We start from the raw sequence: 21555 nt of genomic DNA, 5'->3' as shown, positions 1-21555 counted from the left end.
CCTTACGGTAGCCTATCATATAGTTAGAAATGTCTTAAACCTAAGTGTTTCTCAGTCTGCTTTGTATTTATATGAGGCAAAGTAAATAGTAAATCTCACTTCTTCCTCTCAACTAAACCTGCTGTATCTTTTAAAATCATAAAGCTTGTTGCTGCAAGTATGTTCACGTCCTATAATCATAAAGGAAATGTGGGAATATTGTAGTGTGGGCATCAATCACCTTCATAGTGGGGACCAGCAGTCTGTGCATGATGATTGGTGAGCGGCAGGGGTCTGATGGTCTCTGCTCTACCTTCAACACGCAAAAACAAGTCGTAAAAAAAACTTGTGTAAACAGAGAAACAAGCCATGTCAACAAGAGCACACATTATGGCATACAATTACCTGCCATACTTATTGGTCTTGATTTATTTGTCAAACAAACAAAATATGCAAGGTTTATAACTTATCTCCTTCTCTTCCAAAAACAATACATTATTCCAAACCATTTCAAACATAACCAGTATTCCCTTTAATGTGCAATCTTTTCTAATGGATGACTGAAGAACATCTGCCTTCCTCATAGTTTTCAGAGTCTATTGTCTTCTTACCAAACAATGCATTACATCTGTTGCAATGCAGGCAATACAACTGCGTATTCTTTCTTCCTGCATACACAAACATACTAACAAAGACTAACCCATGCACTATGTTACACCATAATAACCAGAGAGGGTTTATACCTGAGTTAGTTGGAACATGCTGAAATCTGTCAGAGCTGTGACTCTGTTGGTATCGGAGGGAGCCAAATCTCTGGAGTGGTCCTGAAATGAAGACGAATAACATGTATATATATATATATATATATATATATATATACACACACAGGGTACAGAGATACACTGTGACACACACACCTACACACTGTACAACACACACCTACACCTGTATGTGTCATTATGTGAAGTATTACGGTTTTATGAAAAACATCTTCTGTTATTTGTAGATATTTACTAAAGCCTACAAATAAGTAATAGAGTGTTATTTAGGTCTGTTATATATACTATTGAGAGAAATCTATTATACACCGCTCTGCTTTCTGCAGCTGTACTAAAAACATTAGTCGCCTAATATCCAGGGGGGGTGTGATTAGTGAGTAACAAACGGAGAAGGGGAGAAAGTTTGATGCAGTCTTCTCTGTAACCCTGAAGAACTAAGCATTCAGACAATTGTTCAAGTCCAACAGTATGAAAACACAACTGGCTTCTGTGCTTTACTGCAGTCCAACCTTCAGAAAGGACGGAGTGGATGTTTACAACGATACAGGAGTAGAACAGTAATTTGATTAAGGCTGTGTAGGAATGATCACCTTACACCTTATAGCACTAAGATACACACTACTGCACTGCACATACTGAACAGAGGCTTTCTCCTGTTGCCCATTTATTGACAAATGCTGTGTTTAGTGCTGATGTTGATCTCGTGCTTTCAAAATGTTTTTTTCTTTCTTGTTAAATTTCATCATGCAAGTTAAATATTAGTTTTTTCCGCAGCTTGTGTTGTCTTTTTCTCTCATGGTGCGAGGGCTGCTGTTCCTAAAATAAAGGGCATCCTTATCAGTGCGATAACTCATTTTTTCAGGTAAAACAACAACACTATAAATAGTGTATTATCTTCATCTCATCTTTAACCATGTTGCGAAATAAAAGGTACTGTTTTTTTTGTTGGGTTAAAAGCATCTTAAACAGTATTCAGGTTCCTAGACAGGAAAAGCTCCCACTGTAACGCAGAGTAATTACAATGTACATGAAAGAAGTATACTGTGTGTTGTGTGACACTTATTTCTGGAGGATCAGTCAGCTGCAGGAAAGAGGTCATAACACCGGACTGAACCATGTTTCATCTGAAATCAAAGGCCTGTCACACCTCTCACTATAACAGTCCAGCCGCTGTGTGTGAACTGACCTCGTCCTGGATGAGAGGGGGGTGGCGTGCAGGTCAACTCCCCAGGCGCTAGCGGCGTGCTGCAGCACCAGGCTGCTGATGTGGCGATGGGCCAGTGCGTCCCAGTGGATGCCATCCGGCATGCGGTGCTGAAGGCTGAAGCGGAAGTGGAAGTGCAGGTCGAGGACGTCCAAGCCGTACGCATCCGCCAGGTAACTGCTGTAGAAGTTGGCCTCGATGATGTCATAACACAGCGAGGGAGCCAAGTGACTCACCTGTGGGAATGACAGCACTAGGTGACTTGCTGTTCTGCACACCGTGTTCGGAAGTAATTCCCGCTCAATCAGTCCATATGATCATTCCATCACATTTATTATTGAGACAAAATGAATGTATAAAGATTTGGTTCACAGATTGATGAATTGGTCTCATATCTTCTGAGTAAATCTTGTCACTTTAGTTAAAAAGCCCACCCATTCCCTTCCACACTCACTTGGAGGTCATTAATACAAGTTTAAAGCAAGGCAGTAGTCCAAAAAAGCAGAGTAAAAGAAGCATTTACATTGAGCTTCCATCCCTCTGTCTTTTCATAAGAATGGATGAATACATAACATTAAATTATGGTGTTCATACAAAAAAACTGAACATATGGAAATTAAATAAATGAATAAAAATTATGAAATGGCATAAGGGATGGCAGAAAGCCAGCATAAGGTATAACATGCATTACATTATAACGTCTTATCTATTCAAGTGCATAGGGTGCCAATCTAAGCATGAGCCTTATCACAAGTTACCCAATAATCATATAGGTGTTCCCAAAATGTTCAGGCACTTAATGTGAACCCCCCATATCCCAGAGCCACTGCTGTAATAACGGACATGTCTCTGACTTCCGCTGCTGTACGGTAAGGCCAATAGTTTACAGACATGAATGGCGCCCCTCATTATTGGAACGGTGAGCTGGCACTGATCCAAAGAGAGCAAGGAAAGGATCTGGAGTATTAGATTTATGCACTTGGATATATAGGCAAATATAAGAGTTTGAAGGGGATTTAGCTTCGAGCTGGACCAGGAGTGATGGATACTCCAAGTGTTCTAGACTCTTGTCAAATAATAGGGAGGTTTTGGGTTATAAAACACAGAGCCTGGACTTTGAATAATGGAGTCTGTGAACTACTTTGAAATGAACTAAAGCATTTATAGAACTATGAGGAATAATGTCAAAAATACCCTCCCATATTTCAGCAGAAATTTCAGTACATCGTTTTGTTCCCAATCATTTTATCATTTTTCAGCAGCAGCAGGAAAGCCCTGATTGTCAAGCTTCCACTAAGCAGCCAGACCTGCTCACATTCACTATTTAAGCCCTTGAATAGTGTAATGTTGTTGTTCCCTCTTCTTCTGTTGTGGTAACATAGACACCTGTTGGAAGAATTACCAGCACAAACTGCAAATGTTCACATTAAAGTACTGCATGGAAACATTCATGTGTATTTCCTTTCCTTCAGACATCATAGAAATGTAGTGAAAGCTTGCACTAAATTCTGATGGAATTCTTTGCTGGTTTTAGCATTAGGAAACAGGAGGAATTTAGTATTTAGTTTGAGTCAGCATAAACAAATGTCTGTAAAAAGGTTGACATGTTGTTCAGTTGCATAAAAGATATGTATTCTGTCAGGGCGAGTGTGATATTGACAGATTATCACACTCAGAACCCACAGCTGTGAAAATGTACTGTGGTCTCAGATTAAGATCAAAGGTTTAGGCCAATGGGAAAATGTGACGGGTGGGATGGTTTTTCTGCTTGATCTCTGCAGCTAGTCTAATTCCACAATACTAATATGAGGCTGCTCATTTCCCTGCCCTCTGGATGAAATCAGCTGGGCTAGTGATTGCTTTTGAAAGGAAACCTGCAGCGGAGAGATACTCACTTCAGGCACCAAGAATCCACCCTTGATTTTCTTGGCGAGCGGCATGGCCAGAGTCCACAGCATGAGACAGTCACGGCCAACGAGCGTTTTAATCTGGCTGAAGAATCTGTGGAGGTTCTCTTTATACTGCTCGAGACACTCAGGGCCATACCTGACATTAAAAATAACCATGTGAAAAGTAGATGAGTGAAAATGGAACTGCCATGCTTAGATTTTCATTGTTAACTTCTCATTTTCCAACTAGGACAGGTCAAATGTAGATATTAATAATATTTAAATAATATTGCTATTAATGAAAGTGACATATGACCAATGTTGTGCAGTGTGCTAAACATCTACACACTTTTAAACCATATGATTATTACTGACCTGAACAGGACATAGTTTTGCATATATTTGGTAGAAATGTTGACATGATGATCGTGTAGTTTGAAAAAGAAAAGGGGGAAACATGAATGCATTTTGACCTAATCATGGCTCCTGAGGTGGTTGAGAGGTTATATCAAGGTATATTTCATGACCGTCCATCAAAAAGATGATGGGATATTTAAATAAATGACCAGAGGTTGAAACTCATAGTTCAGCTAGAAGAAAGTCAGAGGATCACTAAATCATTCATATTGTTGCACAATCCATTCCATAGTGAGATATGTTCTGGATTTCAAGATGAAGTAAGCTATAGTGTTGGGGTTGAGTCTCAGCCACTGTTTATTTCCCACTTACAGAGGCAGGGCTGTGTAAGAACAGCAGATAGGACAAGAGGCAGCCATAAATATAGTGTTTCTTGATGTGTTTATTAGAAGCAGCATATAGTTTGAGTTTGGCGTCTAGGCTCGGCCTCATCACTCCACAGATGTACATAGAACACCGAGTGATGATTAGATAACGAACCCCCCTGGGGTGTTGGGGGGGCAGGTAAACAGCGGCAACGTTGAGTAGCAGCAGAAGCAGTATTAACCATGAAGATGGAGGCAGATCCGTTGAGGAGACTGTTTGGTTGGTTGTAAGAACGGCATGAGGGGGTATGTGCGAATGTATCATTAGTGCTTGAGTTGACTGCCTGAACCATGAACCATTTATGAATGTTCTAAATAAATCCAGGAATTTCCATTTCAATGCTTTGGCTAAATACTATGATACTGGTAAAGCAAATATGCGTAATTGATTCCAACTTCCTGTGGAAGGCACTGAGCAAAGATTCAGGCAGTGAGAAAGATTAGAGAAAAAGGGATGGGAAGCACTGGGTAAGTCTTCTCTTAAATCCTTGAGAAGCAGGTCAATGTTGTGAATGTTGTTTTTCAAGGGCTTGGTTTCTTATTAGAAGAATTGTTTTTTTAAATTCATGAGTAGTCAAAAATAGATAAGTTAACCACCAAATCTGTATTACAAACGGTGTCAACACAACAACTTATGAGACATAAGATAGCATAGGAAGGGCCAGCAAATACGTCAGGCAAAAGGTTCTACAAAATTGCACTTTGAACCTTTTAAAACGGAATAACCAAAACACAGCTTATATTACAAATGCATGACTAGAAAACTTAAAAAGTGCAGCTCTAATGAATCTTAATATTCCATATTTCTACTGTCTAGTACCACTTGGTCAATTCAAACAATTCTAAAGCAATCTATATCAGAAGTGGAACCAAAACGGTTGAAATGTTCCGTGACCTTCAGTACATCTTATTTCACACACTGGCATCAACAGGAGGAAATTTGAGAAAGGGGTCTGAATACACAGTAGCAATGAGGCAATCTTGTGGAGTAGCCACTTGATTTCGGTGGCAGCTGCTCGAGCCATCCCATTCAGTGTGCCTGCACACTGTATATATTTAATTACACACTCATCTCCCTTTCACTGCGTCTGAGCCAAACAAGGCTCAACCTTAATGAAATCCACAGCAAACAAAGACAAGGAACAGGATATGCAGTGGCAGGTGTGATTCTCAAAGCAGACACTGCACAGGAGATGTATTTAGTGTGCAGAAGTGAGTGCTGAAGGCTGAAGCAGTCAGACAACTTTAAAATGTCTGCCTGGAGCAAAAAATGCAATGTTCTACTGCTTCGCCTAGCTAACCTGGAAGCAGAGAATTTAAAATATTTTCAAAGAATGACTTGGCAGTTCAATTCAATAAACAGCAGCTAACATAAGTCCTCAGAAAGACCACTTGGACCAGAGCAACCAAGGTTTCTACACATTACAGAGAGGCAGCTTCCTCGTCAAACTGTGAGCCTCTTTCAGCTCTTCAAATACTATCAGGTGACTTCATAAACACTATTTACTAACTAGCGTAGCATTTGAAGGATGTCAATAATATTTATATTGTTTCTTTTGCATCTCATTTCTTAAAGGTTAACTACATTAAGTCTAAATGTCATCTGTAATGCTTTCAGATCTGAAAATATGGCTGAATAATTAATTACTTACAATGCTATTTTGTGAGTGGGAGAAACATGAGGGCAGATGCAAAAGGGCAGACATCGGCTTTAAACCATTTCCAAGCAATCCTTTTTTTTACTATTAATGAAGACTGTGGGAAGTGCACAACACAGAGAAAAACCGTAGGAGAGCATTAACGCTTTTAATCTCAATCTCATAGAGCTGGGGTTATGACCTGCACTGGATGGACAAATCTACCTGGCACAGACATAATGAAGAGTCTATGACATGTTACCCATGCAAAAGCCCCCACAATGCACCTTGCTGCTGGCTTTGTGAGTCAGTTCTATACAACATACAGCTGGAATACATTCAAGTGTCTTGACATGACAGCTACCCGTAAGGGAACAGAACAAAAGGAGAATAGAGAAGTTTACAAAAAGTGACAATATTGTAATATAAATGAGTTTCTTACAACAGCGTCCTCAGATCTAATCCGACCTACGACCCCTCTCTACCTCCTTCTGTCTCTTTGGCAGTTCTACAAAAAAAAGGTAAATGGCCCAAACATATCTTTATTATAATTATAATAATTGCTGTGTTGTGTCTTTAGGGAGAACACTAAAGCGTGGCAAAGCTGCATAAGTAGCACGGGGCTCTTGAAAGCTGCTTTAAAATAATATGTCAGTGCCTAAAGCATAAGCTGCCCCACCACACCAGCTGCGAGCCAATTCTTTTTCTGATGCAAAGGATAGGGCACTTTTCTTTGGGTGGTTTCATTTGGTGGCCGAGTCCTTAAACGTGTGATACCTTGAGGTGAGATTACTCTCTGCAATTAAATACCATGATGGGTTTATTCTGAATAGAACTACTTAAAGTGAATACACACTTTTTTTGGATTTTTTTTTTAAAGTTCACACATTTTTTAAAACTCATCAATTCATTTTGAGAAGAAAAAGGACTACATGGTTGGAGTCAAATAAGGATGGGACAGTTGTGAAGCGCCCTGCCTGCTCCCATTGCAGATCTCGTTTTAACATCTTAAGGACCTATCCCCTCCCTCCGGTGCAAACTGCAACTTGTAAAGATCATCAGTTTCTGTATGCAAAAGAGGAACCTTTTCTTGTCCCAGTCGGAGCAGGAGGTGCAACATTCATCTCACAGTCCTTGGTTCTCCTGTTGATTAAATGACATTCATGAGGCTTGGGCATGTTGTCTGTATGTGGCAATGGGAAACACCAGATCTGACCTATATAGCCCTGTTAAGTGTTACCATGATATCAATGACCTATACAGGGATATTTTTCTCTCAACCTTTGTAATCCTTGTGCGCATTCTCCTCCGTACTATCTGTGTTTCTCTCTTATTTTGTTGCTCACATCACGTCAGAATTTCCCTACAGGGATCAATAAAGGTGCATCTTATCTTATAGAAGAGTTTGGCCATATTTCCCTCCCATAATTCCTGAGTAAACTGTCAGGTTTGAAGTCACAGTGCTAAAGACATGTTGTATTTAAGGCAGCATAGTCAAGGACACAGGAAGGTATTGGTTTCTATAAGATGGTGATCTTGAAGCTCCAGAATCAAATTCATACACACTTCAATAACTAAAGTAAGGTTTTGCTGAAATGTGTTCTAATGTTTTTCTACGGGTGATGAAGGTGCACTGACTGAGCATCTATCAGAATCAGAATCAGATCATTTATCTATCCCAAACTGGGACATTTTTCACGTTGCAGCAGCGAAATACAAAAAGATCTAGAGCCGGTTCCCAGACAGCAGCAGTTTGACTGCAGTGTGTTCTGAGGGTTGAGAGGAGGAGGATGAGGCAGTCTGACCCCGTGCCTCAGTGGGACTCCAGCAGACTGAGAAGTCCTGATCTGAAGATACTCTATATCAGTTACATTTACTGCTCTACCAGCACAGTCCATTGGTTTTAAAGAACACATTTCTTTGTTCTCACTTTGCTCTCCTCCAGACCAAATCCCTAGAGGGGAGATGCTTCTGTGGCTTTTATCTGCATAATCCTCTGAGCTGTATCTCACCCTTTAACCCTGTCCACACTGAAGGAGTGGAGAGGCTACTTCTGCACTAGATGGTAATATGTGATTGAGAACACGGCCACTGTTCATGTATGGATCAAAATAAAAGTGTATTCTTATTATTCTATTGTAGGTTTAGACGTCCCTGCAAAGAGACTGAAGAAGAGGCTGGAGCCGCCCCAGAGACCTTGGAGTACAATGAGTGCAAGAAGAGGTTTGATAAGAAGGAAAATAGGAGGCTGAAATGTTCTACCTCTTCTATTGAAATGAAAGGAAAGGCTTTCATGTTATATTTATGTTTAACTGCACAGCAAGAGGGCCCCTGTCAACTGTTATTGTAAAAGCGTATGTAATACTCTATTTCATATTTTTAAACCAAATTGCTGTCTTATAACTAATGAATTTTTCTACAATAATATAATTATAAACTCATACAATATGTTTCTTGCAAAAGGTTGTTGCTTTGCCCACAAAAACCAAGAAACTTAACATGCCTACTAAAGTCCTCTGACCAAACAGAATGTTTCAGACACAAATTAAATGTTGCTTCTGTGACAGTTACCTCAATGCAAATGCACAAGGGTGCATATTAAACAGGAGCAGGGTAAGATAGAGAGAACATATAGCCTCCACAGAAAATTGTAAATGTTAACGAGCCTCTCTAGAGCCAGCTGTAGGTTTGTCTGTTCAGAACTACACTGCAAACATGGCGGTACAATATTGCAAAAACAAAATGATTCAAGTTTCACTTGATAAAAAAAAATGGTAAACTTGTGACTTTTTTCTGCCAATGGGTCCCCGGAATTCCACACAATGGACCTTTAAAAGTGTAGCAGTTCTGTCCTGCAATTGAATGGATTGGATCCATTGAGGTGGCTTGAATACTGTACTTATGGATAGCTCTGTGCTATAAGGCTATTGTAAAACAGTTAGATGTAAATGAATAATATCTGAATAGAGCCTTTCATTTATAATGCAACATGTACACCTAAACACATTCCTGAGATTAAATCCCTGATAATGTTTAAGAGCAGTCTTCGGTACCTCTTTAACGCTCCTTCACTTCTGTTAGACGCTCAATCAGGTGAACACTAGCAATAAATAAGGTTGGATCACTCTTGGTACTGGTATGGCACCTCTTACAGAAGAAAAACTAATAGTCACATTTTGCTATTTTCATTTAAAGTAATATTAAATGTTTTGGAAGTTTAAACTAACTCATTTAATTATCTCAAATCATTTTTTCCTGATCATTTGTTAAGCTTTAACAATAGATTGTCTGTTCTGTGTACCCTCTTTGAATTAGGACTTACTAAGCGAGAGTTTATCAGTAGAACAGAGGTACCTGCTGATGTCCCACACACAGGAGCAGACGATGATCACGTCAGGTTTGAGTCCCTTCCTCAGATCCTCCAGGATGCTCTCCATGTACGGGGAGTAGATCCGTGTCAGGAAGTAGAATCTCAGCAGGTGGTGGTTGGAGCGGTACTGTCGGACCTCTCTGTACCCAGTGCCATTAGTCACGGGACCCAGTCGACCTCCCTCCACCAGGAGGTCCTGCTCAAACGAAAACTCCCCCTGCAGCACAGACAGGACACGTTTAATGCCCAGCACAGGGGAACTGTGTTTATTCTTCCGTAACGCGAGCTTAGTCATATTCAACAGTGCAAAAAAGGTATGTCAAAATGCCCTGTTGTCTTACATTACGACATACACGTTTCAAATTAAGAGGTCTCTAATAATTTGTTATACTTCTTTGCTAACTTGTACACATTAAATGGTACGTTCTTTTTAATTTCTTTACTACAATTTATGCTTGCTTGTGAGTTTTATTTATATAGATGTGCTGTGCTATCTGAACGTCTTTCCTTTAGATTCTTATGTGTGAGGAGCAATTTCAGTAATGTTTTTAACCTATTGCATGTATTTTCTTTCTGTATAATTGTTCAAAGAAACCTCGACCTTGATGTCCTCTACAGTCAGCAGGTCTGGTTCAAAGTTGATATTCTGATTAGTGTTTCACTTAATGCACTCCCAACTGGAATGCATTAAGTGAATTTCCCTGAGTTAAAGGACACTTTAAGTGGTCTACTTAGATGGAAAACTGATTGAATTGATATTGGTAGCTTTTTGCCTCGTAATGATCACTCATCTTATCCTTGACCGTATTGCTTGTTCTGGCAGCCATTGTCTCATTGTCAGATCATTTGTTTCTAACTGATAAAGACACAATGAGGAATGGATATCAGACAAAGTGCAAGCATTGGAGTCGACAAAAGACAGCCGTTTGTGAAGTATGACTTCTTATGTAAGTGTAGTTTCATGTGAGTGGAAAGATTTACTTTGGACTTGAGCTGAGGCAGAGTTAAGAACTTATCCCTCTGAAGCAGCAGAACCAGGTCTTTGTACATGGAGCGCTGCACTGAAATCAAAAGACAAACACAATGGGTTACACTCACATCAAGTAGCTGAAAAACCTAGAAGTCTAAGAATAAAGACTTGAAAAGGAACCGAGAAGTGGGGGATTTAAAAGGGTGTACTGTAGATAAAGAGAGTGGTAACCAACCTTTAAAAGCCCAAGATCACTTTTTATTCCAAATTGTAAACTGAGATCTACCAATCCGATATCTTCCAAAAAACCCACTTAGGAGTAAGACTGTTCATCTCATATTTATTTTTGCAATCAATGTCTGTTACAACAGGCTGAATGTACGTGCATGCATACACACAAAGAAAAACACAGTTATGCACAGTATCAGTTCAATTAATAATATTCACATTTACAGATATTAGCCTACAGTTCAATGAACACAATCCATATTAAATTTCTCTGTTCAATGCACAATATCAGCCTGACATTAATGAGACTGCTGTGACTGCACATTATCTGTGAGTCTTTTGAAATCTGGTTGATAGTTAGTGATTGCCAGTCTGAGGCAGTCAGTAAGATGTGCGTCAGTCATACGAGTTCTATACTTGGATTTTATTATTTTCATTTGTGAAAAGGCCATTTCACATAAGTATGTGGAGCCAAAGTAGGCCTTCAGTTTAAGCGTGCATGACACAATCAGTGGATACCACTCTCTACTCACGAGAGACCAAAAGTCCTGGTCTCTTGCTCTGGCCTTCAATTCAATGTGGCTTTGCATTTCAATAATCTCCATGTCAACGCCCATAGGTAATGTAAACACCTCCTGCATTTTAAGTGACAGCTGTTCAATGACAATGCTGAGGAAAGGGTTTGATACAAAACCAACTACTTGCCCCATGTCTTGTATCTTCACAAATCGAGCACCAAATTCTGATGTCAGTTTGTTCAAATGGGCGCAGAATTGTTCAGGATGAAAAGCGGTTTTGTCTGTGAGGTTTTGTGACACCTTTTCAAGATTTGGGAAGTATGTCAACCTCACATGTCTTAACTGAGTGGTCCACAATCTGAGCTTCACTTTGAATGCCTCCACTGCGCTAATCATGTGGCCAAGCTCTCGGTCTTTCCCTTGCAATTCTCGGTTAAGGTCATTGAGTTTTGCGGTCAGATCGGTAAGGAACCCCAAGTCGAATAACCAAGTATCGTTGGACAGCTTCTCATACTCCTCGTTCCTCGACTTCAGAAAACTGATGATCTCTGGCAGCAAATCCAGAAAACGCTGGAGCACCTTGCCCCAACTGAGCCACCTTACATCTGCGTGAAGGATCAAATCTCCATATGCAGAGTCGAGTTCGTCCAATAAAGACTTAAATAGACGGTGCTGAAGCGCTTTTGCGCAAATTGAATTCACTATTTTAACAACAACATTCATTACATGTGACATGTCAATTGCTTTAGCTGCCAATGCCTGTTGATGTATCACACAGTGATAGTTTACAAATGGTGAAAAGTCTGGATCTTTTCTGCACAACGCGACGAATCCTGAATGAACATCGATCAACGCCGGTGCCCCATCGGTTGTGAAGCACACTATTTTATGAATGGGAATCTTGTATTCACACACAAAGTCCTTGAATGCCTTGTACACGTCCTCACCCCTGGTTCTTTCTTTCAATTGGATAAGGGCCAGAAAGTCCTTGTGAGCATTCGGGCTCACAGCTGGGTTCCCAAAGATGGAAGGACCACTAAAATATATTTATTTCCACACAGCCTGTTAACAACGTTCTTGCTGGCTCGTCGCTCTTGTCCAGCGTGGGAGGTGGAGACAGTTATCAGGACCCAGTGTACTGCAACAGCCCAGAACCAGGTTACGACCACAACTTTAATCAGTGCCTGCTTACCTGATCCTGATCAGCTATCTGGCCTCCGGCTGAGCCACTCCTACCACTCCAGCAGCCGGCGCCCTAACCACACCCCGCTGCCACATCCTCCTTGACAGTAAAATCCGTGAAAACCATTTGGACGAACACACTTAGCTGGGCTGTGTCTGTGGCGTCAGTAGACTCGTCAAATTGAATTGAAAAGTATTCCGAGAAAGATAAGTCTTTTAATACTTGCTGGGATACATCTTCGGACAATGACTCGACTCGTCTGGCTACAGTTGGGGCACCAAGTGGTACACTTCTTATCCTTGCTTTTATGTCCTCTTTGTTTTTAAAATCAGCAAACAAGACGTCAGCTGTAACGCTCATTGCTTCTTTGATCAACTCAACCATCCGTAAATGTTTTTTTGTACTTAGCCAAAATATGGCTAACTCGGAAGGACGTTTCTGTAGCTGCCTTGCTCTTTGCTGTAGGCGCGATGAAAAGCGACTGCTGAGCTTTTAGTCCTCTTTTCAGTTCATCAATTATTTTTGATCTTAATGCACTGTTGAGTGGATATGAGTCTTTGAATTTAGCATGGGTGCTAGCAGACATGTGGACTCGAGTCACATGACTTGGACTCGAGTCAGACTCGAGTCATGATTTTAATGACTTCAGACTTGACTTGATCAAATTCGGCATGACTTACGACTCGACTTGGACTTGAATACTATTAACTCGAGACTTGACTCGGACTTTGCCTCTTTTACTTGTAATGACTTGACATGCCTCGAGTCAAAAGCTAAATTTCCTGATCATGGACATCCTTCCCTGCAATGCGAACCTGCGAAGCCCCAAAGACCGCAAGGTGAGAGAGCTGGCAGGCAAGTGCGAGCAATGCAATCATGTGGTGGATTTTGGCCTTTTTGGATTGGATCAGGGACCTAACCAGCGTGATTGGATAATCCCCGGGTTTCCCCTCATTAATATTCACGATTTCGCCGGATTTCATATACGGAAAAGATGCAATTGTGCCACGGAAGGGAAGCCTAGTCGAGAGCTGTCCGTCTGGTCTGCGTCTCTCTCACACCCTTACATTTGGAGGCACAACCAGAGAAAAATAAATGTTCCTGATGACTGTACCCATATTTTTCTCTCAACTGTACTGATTTCTGTTGCACAGATGTTGTAGTTCTGCACAGATGTTGAACACACTGTTGTCAAAGTTGACTTTACAAATGCTATTCATCTTAAGTTCATCAGACATCTTCTTATTTTCACACACACACACACACACACACACACACACACACACACACACACACACACACACACACACACACACACACACACACACAGTACATAAATACACAAACACACTCACATACAGTACACAAATAACTAAGATTAGGGAGGTGTACTCTGTCTCTCTCTCTGTCTGTCTGTCTCTCAAGCGCCTACCCCCAGCACCTTTCATTGTGTGTAGTCATGCTGCTTAATTGTTATGCAGATTAAACATTGTTTTATTGAAATATTAGGTTTCTTTGTGATTTAAGCAAAATGTTTACCTACTGTAACTGGCATCCACTGAAGCATCAATGCCAGTTACATGCATCCACACAGTCCATGCCTCACTAGTCAAGGCGCTTTACCAACTTTAGGATGACAGTGGTGCCTTCCGTGCTCATACATTTCTAACCCACCATTCACACACAATACTTTGAAGGTCTTTGGGCGCATGCGTATATACAGATATATAAAATATATGCATAGTTTAATCTGTATGTATAAAAAAATACTGAAGATTAGGTTGATATGTTGAAATTGTGTGATCGTTAGTCTGATAATGGCATTATTAAGTGAAGAGTACATGATGACTTGTTCAGGACTCGAAGAAGCTTGGGACTTGGACTTGGACTTGACTTGGCTTTGGTGTTACTTGGACTTGGACTCGACTTGCCCTTCTCTGTCTTTACTTGGGACTTGACTTGGACTTGACTGCTGAGACTTGGGACTTACTTGGGACTTGCCAAACAGTGACTTGGTCCCACCTCTGGGTGCTAGCATGATGGCGCTCCAGGTTGCCACGTTTTGGCAAGGCTACCGCCTGTTGGCATATGAGGCATATAGTCTTCTCTTTTGCTGATGTGAAAAGATATTCATGCTCCCATTCCGGGTGGAAATAATACGTTTTGGATTCCTTTTTTGCCGGACCCTCAGCCATATCGATGTTAACTGTTAGTTAAGGTTGGCAGAACTTGGCACAGTTTAAAGTTACTACTTTCTCAAGATGACCGTTAGGATATGATTTTTTTTTAACCCCACCCACAATTGCATGCAGCCATTCATAGACCTCAGTATATCAAATAACCAATTGGAGTTTGTAAAATGTGCGTGATTCAAATCAACAAGCCAGAGCTAGGTCTATAAAGCTTGTTAAAACAACCAACCAGAGCATGAACATTTTTTTTTAGAAAATGTGAAAATGCTAGGGGTCGACAGTGCAGGCTTTGAAGATCGACCAGTCGATCGTGATCGACCTGTTGATTACCCCTGGTGTACATAATGTGTGAAGCAGTAGATTCACTGTCTGGTAAAAACTAAACAAATGACAAATGTCTGTTCATGTCTCTTACCTGAGCCCCCAAGAACCAACACGAACTTGTTGTGTAGCAGCTGCCTGGCTTCACTCTGCATCACAAAGGTCCCCATGGCCTCAATGTCTGCTCACAGGACTGGTGGTTGGGAAGGAAAGACAGGATTCGTAACAGATGTAAAACTATTTTCATATTTTACTTTTTGCACTCTTTTTTCATCGGTCTAAAATAAGGTGTCTTCACTCTGTTCTTTTGGACACTTCAATGTCTGGATACAACTCGCTCCAAACTCAAAATGTATTGTATGTATATATGGAATATTCCAGAATTAAAGGACGTTTTCTGTCCCACCTATGAATTTTCAAATAATCCATGCCAAAATGTGGATTAGAAAATGTCCGTAGAAATATTATTCCCATTATCTGGGTGAACAACTTGCATGTCAAATATTTAAAATGGCACCCACACCTTATATTATCAAAAAACTGACTCATTTCAAAGTTATCTTTCTTTAGTTAAATACCTAAGTTTGTCCTTAAATGCAATAACTCCTGAAGATTAAGCTTACATTAGCATTGATGTGCGATGTTGTTACTATTATTAGAGTAATTAACAGGGTTGCATTCCCTGCAGTACAATTAATATCTTTAGAAAAATGTAATGTTTATATATTATTTAGCATAATCTACATGTTTTAAACATGTTACTGTATTTTCCCAGAATAAGAATTACCTTTTTTTTATTGGTACCATGGATCCTAAGCATGTGAAAGTAGCAACAATAAACCCTGTTCCTAACAATGAACTCAAATGAACACAACTGTGTTTAGACTATAGTCAGATTAACAGGTTAACAGACATTTCTTTAATTGATTTCTATTGATTTTTAAGATCTAGCCTGTGATTGAGTGCTTAAATATAACATATTATACATCCATACCATCAATACCTGAGCTGGCCAAATCAATGTTTGATGGTTTACTAACTCTTTCTCTCAAATACATAACAGGAAACTATAACAAAAATAATGGGTTAATTTTTCAAAAGTTATTGATGTCTTAAAGGTCCTCCAATCCTGGAATGATCCATACAGTCTATGGTAAATGCCTTTAGGTATACAGTGTCGGACCCAGATGTAGCTGCCGGGTATGTAGTTCCATAGAAATCTTATATCATAGACGGAGCATCGAACGCTGTGACGCGAGAAATGCGGCCGCCATCTTGAAGTTCGAATCGGGAGCCCGGGAGCAGCATAAATTGACAGTTGACACATATGGCCAGGTAGCGTAGCGTCTACAGAAGAAAATAAGGATGCCGGGCTGGTGTTCAGCGTATTCCTGCACAAATGAGCGGACCGTCGAAAATAGGAATCAGGGGATTACTTTTCACAAGTAACATTTAACATTACCGTACTATTGGTTGTATTTTGGTAATCTTGGGATTACTGTTGAACTAGGCTATGTGTTCACCCGGCTATGAACTGAGATTTGATAAATCATATTCCATAAGCACTGACCTAGATTACATCTGACACTTTTGAAGGTTTCCCAAAGACAAAGATGTGAGGAAGAAGTGGGAAGTGGCTTTGAGGAGAGGAGGATTCACTAAAAGTGATTATTCAATTGTCTGCAGTCAACATTTAAAGCAGGCCGATTTTGATAGGACGGGTCAGATTGTCCGACTATGTGATGGTGTTATTCCATCCCTCTTCAGCTTCCCGGTTCACCTCCAAAAAGTAGGTGTATCATCATAAGGCTATTAGCATTCATAAATGTAAATATTCTATTATCAAACAAACTTATCCTTTTATATATTGTGTTATGTATTATGCATAATGTTTCTTCATTTCAGTTGGTAAAGGACAGGGCTACGTCTACCTCCAGAAGAGCTGAAGAAAGCCTGTCCGTGGCCTGTAAGGATTCCCCAGAAATGGCAACCTCACACGCACAACCTCAGCCTAATGATGTGAGTATTTCTACTTTAAACATCATATCATAATGTTCCTGGACAAATTAAAATCTCACTTGTTTTGCTGCCACTCATATTAAACACACTCACAAATAACTGGCTTTGACAGGTGATGACTATAAGAAACAATGTGGATGTGGGCCATAAACTAGTGGTGTCACAAGAAAGAAGCTATGCAAAACAGTCCTCTTTCAGGGGTTTTAATCCCACACAGGTATTGACACAACCCCCCCTTCCCGTGAGGATGGACACTGGGTTTCTGTGGCCCTCACAACCCACGCTCCCCCTTCCTATGAGGATGGACACTGGTTTTCAGCGGCCCTCACAACCCACCCACCCCCCCTTCCCGTGAGGATGGACATTGGGTTTCAGCGGCCCTCACAACCCCCCCCCCACCCCGCTTCCTATGAGGATGGACACTGGTTTTCAGCGACCCTCACAACCCCACACCACCACCACCACCACCACCACCACCGCCCCACCCCTTTCAAGTGTACATATTGTATATAGTTCTCTGCAAACCTATGGTGGCATCATGCCTTCAGTGTGTCTTGAACAACCACACATAAAAGGTTGCACATTTATATGAATTTTGTCTAAATGCATACTTGACTGTAGATAGATTTATGAGTCAAGTTACCAACACAATAGATTGGCCGTAACACACTCACCCATTTTAGAATAACATTTTCTCTCTCTCTCTCAATACTTTCTTAACAGTATAATTGTAACCATGAATAAGTCGTTCAAGTAACAATATTCAAATACTAACATTGTTGGGTAAGACAGAATTTGGTTTTATTCTGAATCCAGTGAAACAGATTGGTGGTTTTAGCTGATATAAAAACTTTCAGGTGTTTATATCTGTTTATGTTTAAGTATTTGGCAGACACTTTTATCCAAAGCGACATACATAAAAAATACATAGAAAACAATCACTGTAAACATAATCATTTAAGGAAAGAATGTTGTTAATACAAAATATCAATACAAAGTGTCAAGACAGAATAAACTCTCTGCTGCTGCAGCAACAGTCAAGAGATACAGTCTATAAGGTCCCTAAGATATATAGATATCTAATGTATTCATACATTGTTTATGTAGGATATACATGTATATATAACCTAATCATATATTGTTTCTTCAACTTAAAAATAGCTTTAAAAAAATAACAAATGTCCCCTTCTCGGGGGTTATGTTCCCAGTTTTGATCTCGGAATATTCTATTACTGTTAAGCCAACTATGACTAATAAAACACGCCAAAACATGTGTCCTTTATCATAGCTACACGTCTGACAAAAAAACGCGTGAAAATCAGTGGTATTCAGTGAGGTTGACTAACACATGCGCTGACAGTTCATTGCTCTGCCAAACGAATTACACATTACGCTCGGAATTACACGGAGCGGATCACCATTCCAACATGGCGGCCACGCGTGTCGTCAGCGCCAGTAGGCAGTAGCGTTCGACGCTCCGTCTATGATATAAGATGTCTATGTGTAGTTCTCTTTATATCCATGGGGCAGCTGGGTTAGCTAGCTAAAAATAGTGTAAGTTTACGTGAAAACACAAAACCGGGTTGAAAATGATGTCAATAGGGACACGAAACATTGTTTTCACGTTATCATGGCGTTGCATTACACATGTCCAACGTTATGTGCAATTAAAAAAGCTTTTAACCTTAAATATATGATTTCCATATTCCATCCAACTCATTTAAAAAATGTGTAAACAAATGGAACACGCGACTATCATGGTGACGACAACAGAAGCGACTGTTAGGAAAATTACACAGTTTTAAAAGAAGCATTTTATCTACGGATAATGTTGTTTATGTTAACTTTTTTAAATGTATCTACAGTACTACAATAGTTTTAATCTTACCGTTCCAGGGGTTTGGTGCGGAAATGTCGTGTCTGCAGCGCATCTAAGAGAAGCAGCCTACTCAGCTGATCCAATCGGATCCATCAGATTCATTTTCTCCAATCTGATCCAATCAGCACCGTCATACCTCATTACTGTACCTCAATACTGAGCCCCCCCCCCCCGTTCGGAAAAACAAAACTAGGTCTATACCAGTGGCGGCTGGCCAATAGAGGGCGCTAGGGCGCCGCCCCACCACTCACCTCTCACCACATTTCCTTGAATAAGACATAACATTTTTTAAATAAAAATGAAATAATAAAAAAAAATATTTCGAAATATATGTATATATTTTTTTAGATGTGCAAGATAAATATTTCATAGTTAATGATGAGTAAAGTTGTTTCGTTCGTTGACATTGTCTGATTGGTGACGTATTTCCGCCCTAGGGCGCAGGAATCTTTGCCCATAGACTCTCGTTAAAAGTTGTACATGCGCAGTAGCTCCTCTTCAATACAAGAGATAGGACGATGTTGGGGCGCACCTCTCCTGCGCCGAGCTGAATGCAGCTGGATTTGGCGGCGGGGCTGACGTCACAGCCTTCTGTCATAAAGTATGTGTATTGTCCATGTTATATATGATTTATACTATTTTAATATATAGATATAGAGATATATCTAGAGACAGATAGATAGATATATCTAGAGATAGATAGATAGATATGTATTATATATGTATATTGGCCATCTGTATAGTAATATAGCACATCTGTATATTTGTTCATACTATATCTGTTTATGCTATGCCAATTATTCCCACCTCTTTATACTGCCCTTATCTTTACATAATCACTCTTAACTGCATATACTGTACGTACTCTATATATCGCACTTGTTTCTCTTTGCACTTCTATCTATCTATCTATAATGTTGTTTTTGTTGTTTTCATTTATGTAAATACACTCGTTTGATACCTTAGTACATGTATGCATGCTTTTTATTTTTTTTATACATTTTGGAGTTATAGCCCCCCCTGGAGAAAACTCCACCAGCCACCACTGGTCTATACAATTACATTTATTCAAGTACTGTAGGCCTACTTACAAAAAAAACTTTACTTGAGTATTTCCTTATTATACTGCTTCATACCACTTTACTTTTTAAGTTATTTCACAGGTTTAGTTACTAACTACTTTTGCTTTAGATATGTAATACAAACTATACATCAATTAATGCATTATTATATAATATTATAGGTTAAGCTACCCAGTAGTATCTAAAGTAATTCAAACAAAATCGCTTTTACTTGTTTAATATTTGGTGCTTAATTGAATTCTGTGTAACCAGTACTTTTACTCTTGGTACTCAAAGTATTTTTTGATGCAAATTCTTTTATACTTTTAATTAAGTACAATTTCAAATTCAGAACTTTTACTTGTAGCTGAGTTTGTTCCCACTGTAGTTGTGTTACTTGAATAAGTAATAACAACTTACTCCACCTCTAGTTTTTCATTTTATTGCATTTAACTGTAGCCCATAATTAGCCGGATACAGACTTGTAAATGTCAAAATGTCTTTGTTTATTCAAAGGTCTGAGAGGAGCAAAGCTCTGAAAAATACATTTTTATTTTCTTACCCAAAAGTACTCAATTAAAATATATACTGAGACTGAAAACATACCATAACATCAAAAACAAAAGTCACTCAGACAGTGTTGCTGAAATCCAAAAATTCTCAGATAAAATGTGGGAGACATGACCTTTGTGTCCTCAAAGCTGACTGGCCCTCAGTTTATTGTCCTAATCGCACAATTAAAGAAATATTTAAACAATTAGAAAAATAATCTTATTTGCTTTGTTGCCAAGAGTTAGATGAGAGTATTACCAGACTGTACAACAACATGAAACTCCAGCCAGCAGCTTAACAGCTTCACATAAGGCTACAGCCAGTGGGTAGGGAATTGTAATTCCACTGGGGAACTTGTTGTGTAAATGTTAAGGGTATCTGCCTGAGACACTTTCATATTTCAAATGCAGAAGTGGCTCGATAATAAAGGATTGATTTAACGATGAAAGGTTCGGTATCATCAGGACTCTCTGTCACGATACGCACACACTGTGTCACTTATCGTGTAGTTTATTAGGGCTTTGGATTAACACGTTACAAACTGCATTGCGGAGCTAACTCACGCGTGTCTCTATAACTTGTTCAACTGTACAGCGGAGACCGGAACTACGTCACTGCGTAATATAACTGATAACGTTCATACCATCATTACATTACATCTCCCCCTTTTGAGACAATAAACTAAAAGTAACCTTTACCAGAACTGAGTCCATTCAGAGTATCCTAAAACATAAATAAACAATACTTACTCCAATTGCAGATTCAGGTAAGTAAATTAAGTCTTAATCAAAATTAAATCTATTTTTACCAAGAGCAATTTCTTCTCATTTTTTTCCAGAACCCATTCCCCATTCATACTACTGTACTGTAGTATTTGTAACACATTAATATAAACATTACCCTTAAGTGCATTAGCAATATTAACTGCAGAAAACATTTCTTTCTTTCTCCTCCTTTTTTTTTTTTTTTTTTTTTTTTTTTTACATTTTTGT

General features: G+C 39.5%; 1 protein-coding gene across 1 annotated transcript; it reads right to left on the bottom strand.

Annotated features, from left to right (window-relative positions):
• Positions 1–212: 212 nt before the first annotated feature.
• On the bottom strand, positions 213–15222 carry LOC134876322 (PC-esterase domain-containing protein 1A-like). The gene is given in 8 exon segments (XM_063901314.1): positions 213–292; positions 723–803; positions 1945–1972; positions 1974–2198; positions 3858–4008; positions 9625–9857; positions 10622–10701; positions 15147–15222. Coding segments are annotated over 8 exon segments (954 nt in total).
• Between the last annotated feature and the right edge of the window lie 6333 nt (positions 15223–21555).

This window comes from Eleginops maclovinus, chromosome 14 (assembly GCF_036324505.1).
Source record: "Eleginops maclovinus isolate JMC-PN-2008 ecotype Puerto Natales chromosome 14, JC_Emac_rtc_rv5, whole genome shotgun sequence".
Classification (NCBI taxonomy): Eukaryota; Metazoa; Chordata; class Actinopteri; order Perciformes; family Eleginopidae; genus Eleginops; species Eleginops maclovinus.
This window is presented reverse-complemented; position numbering and strand designations above follow the sequence as displayed.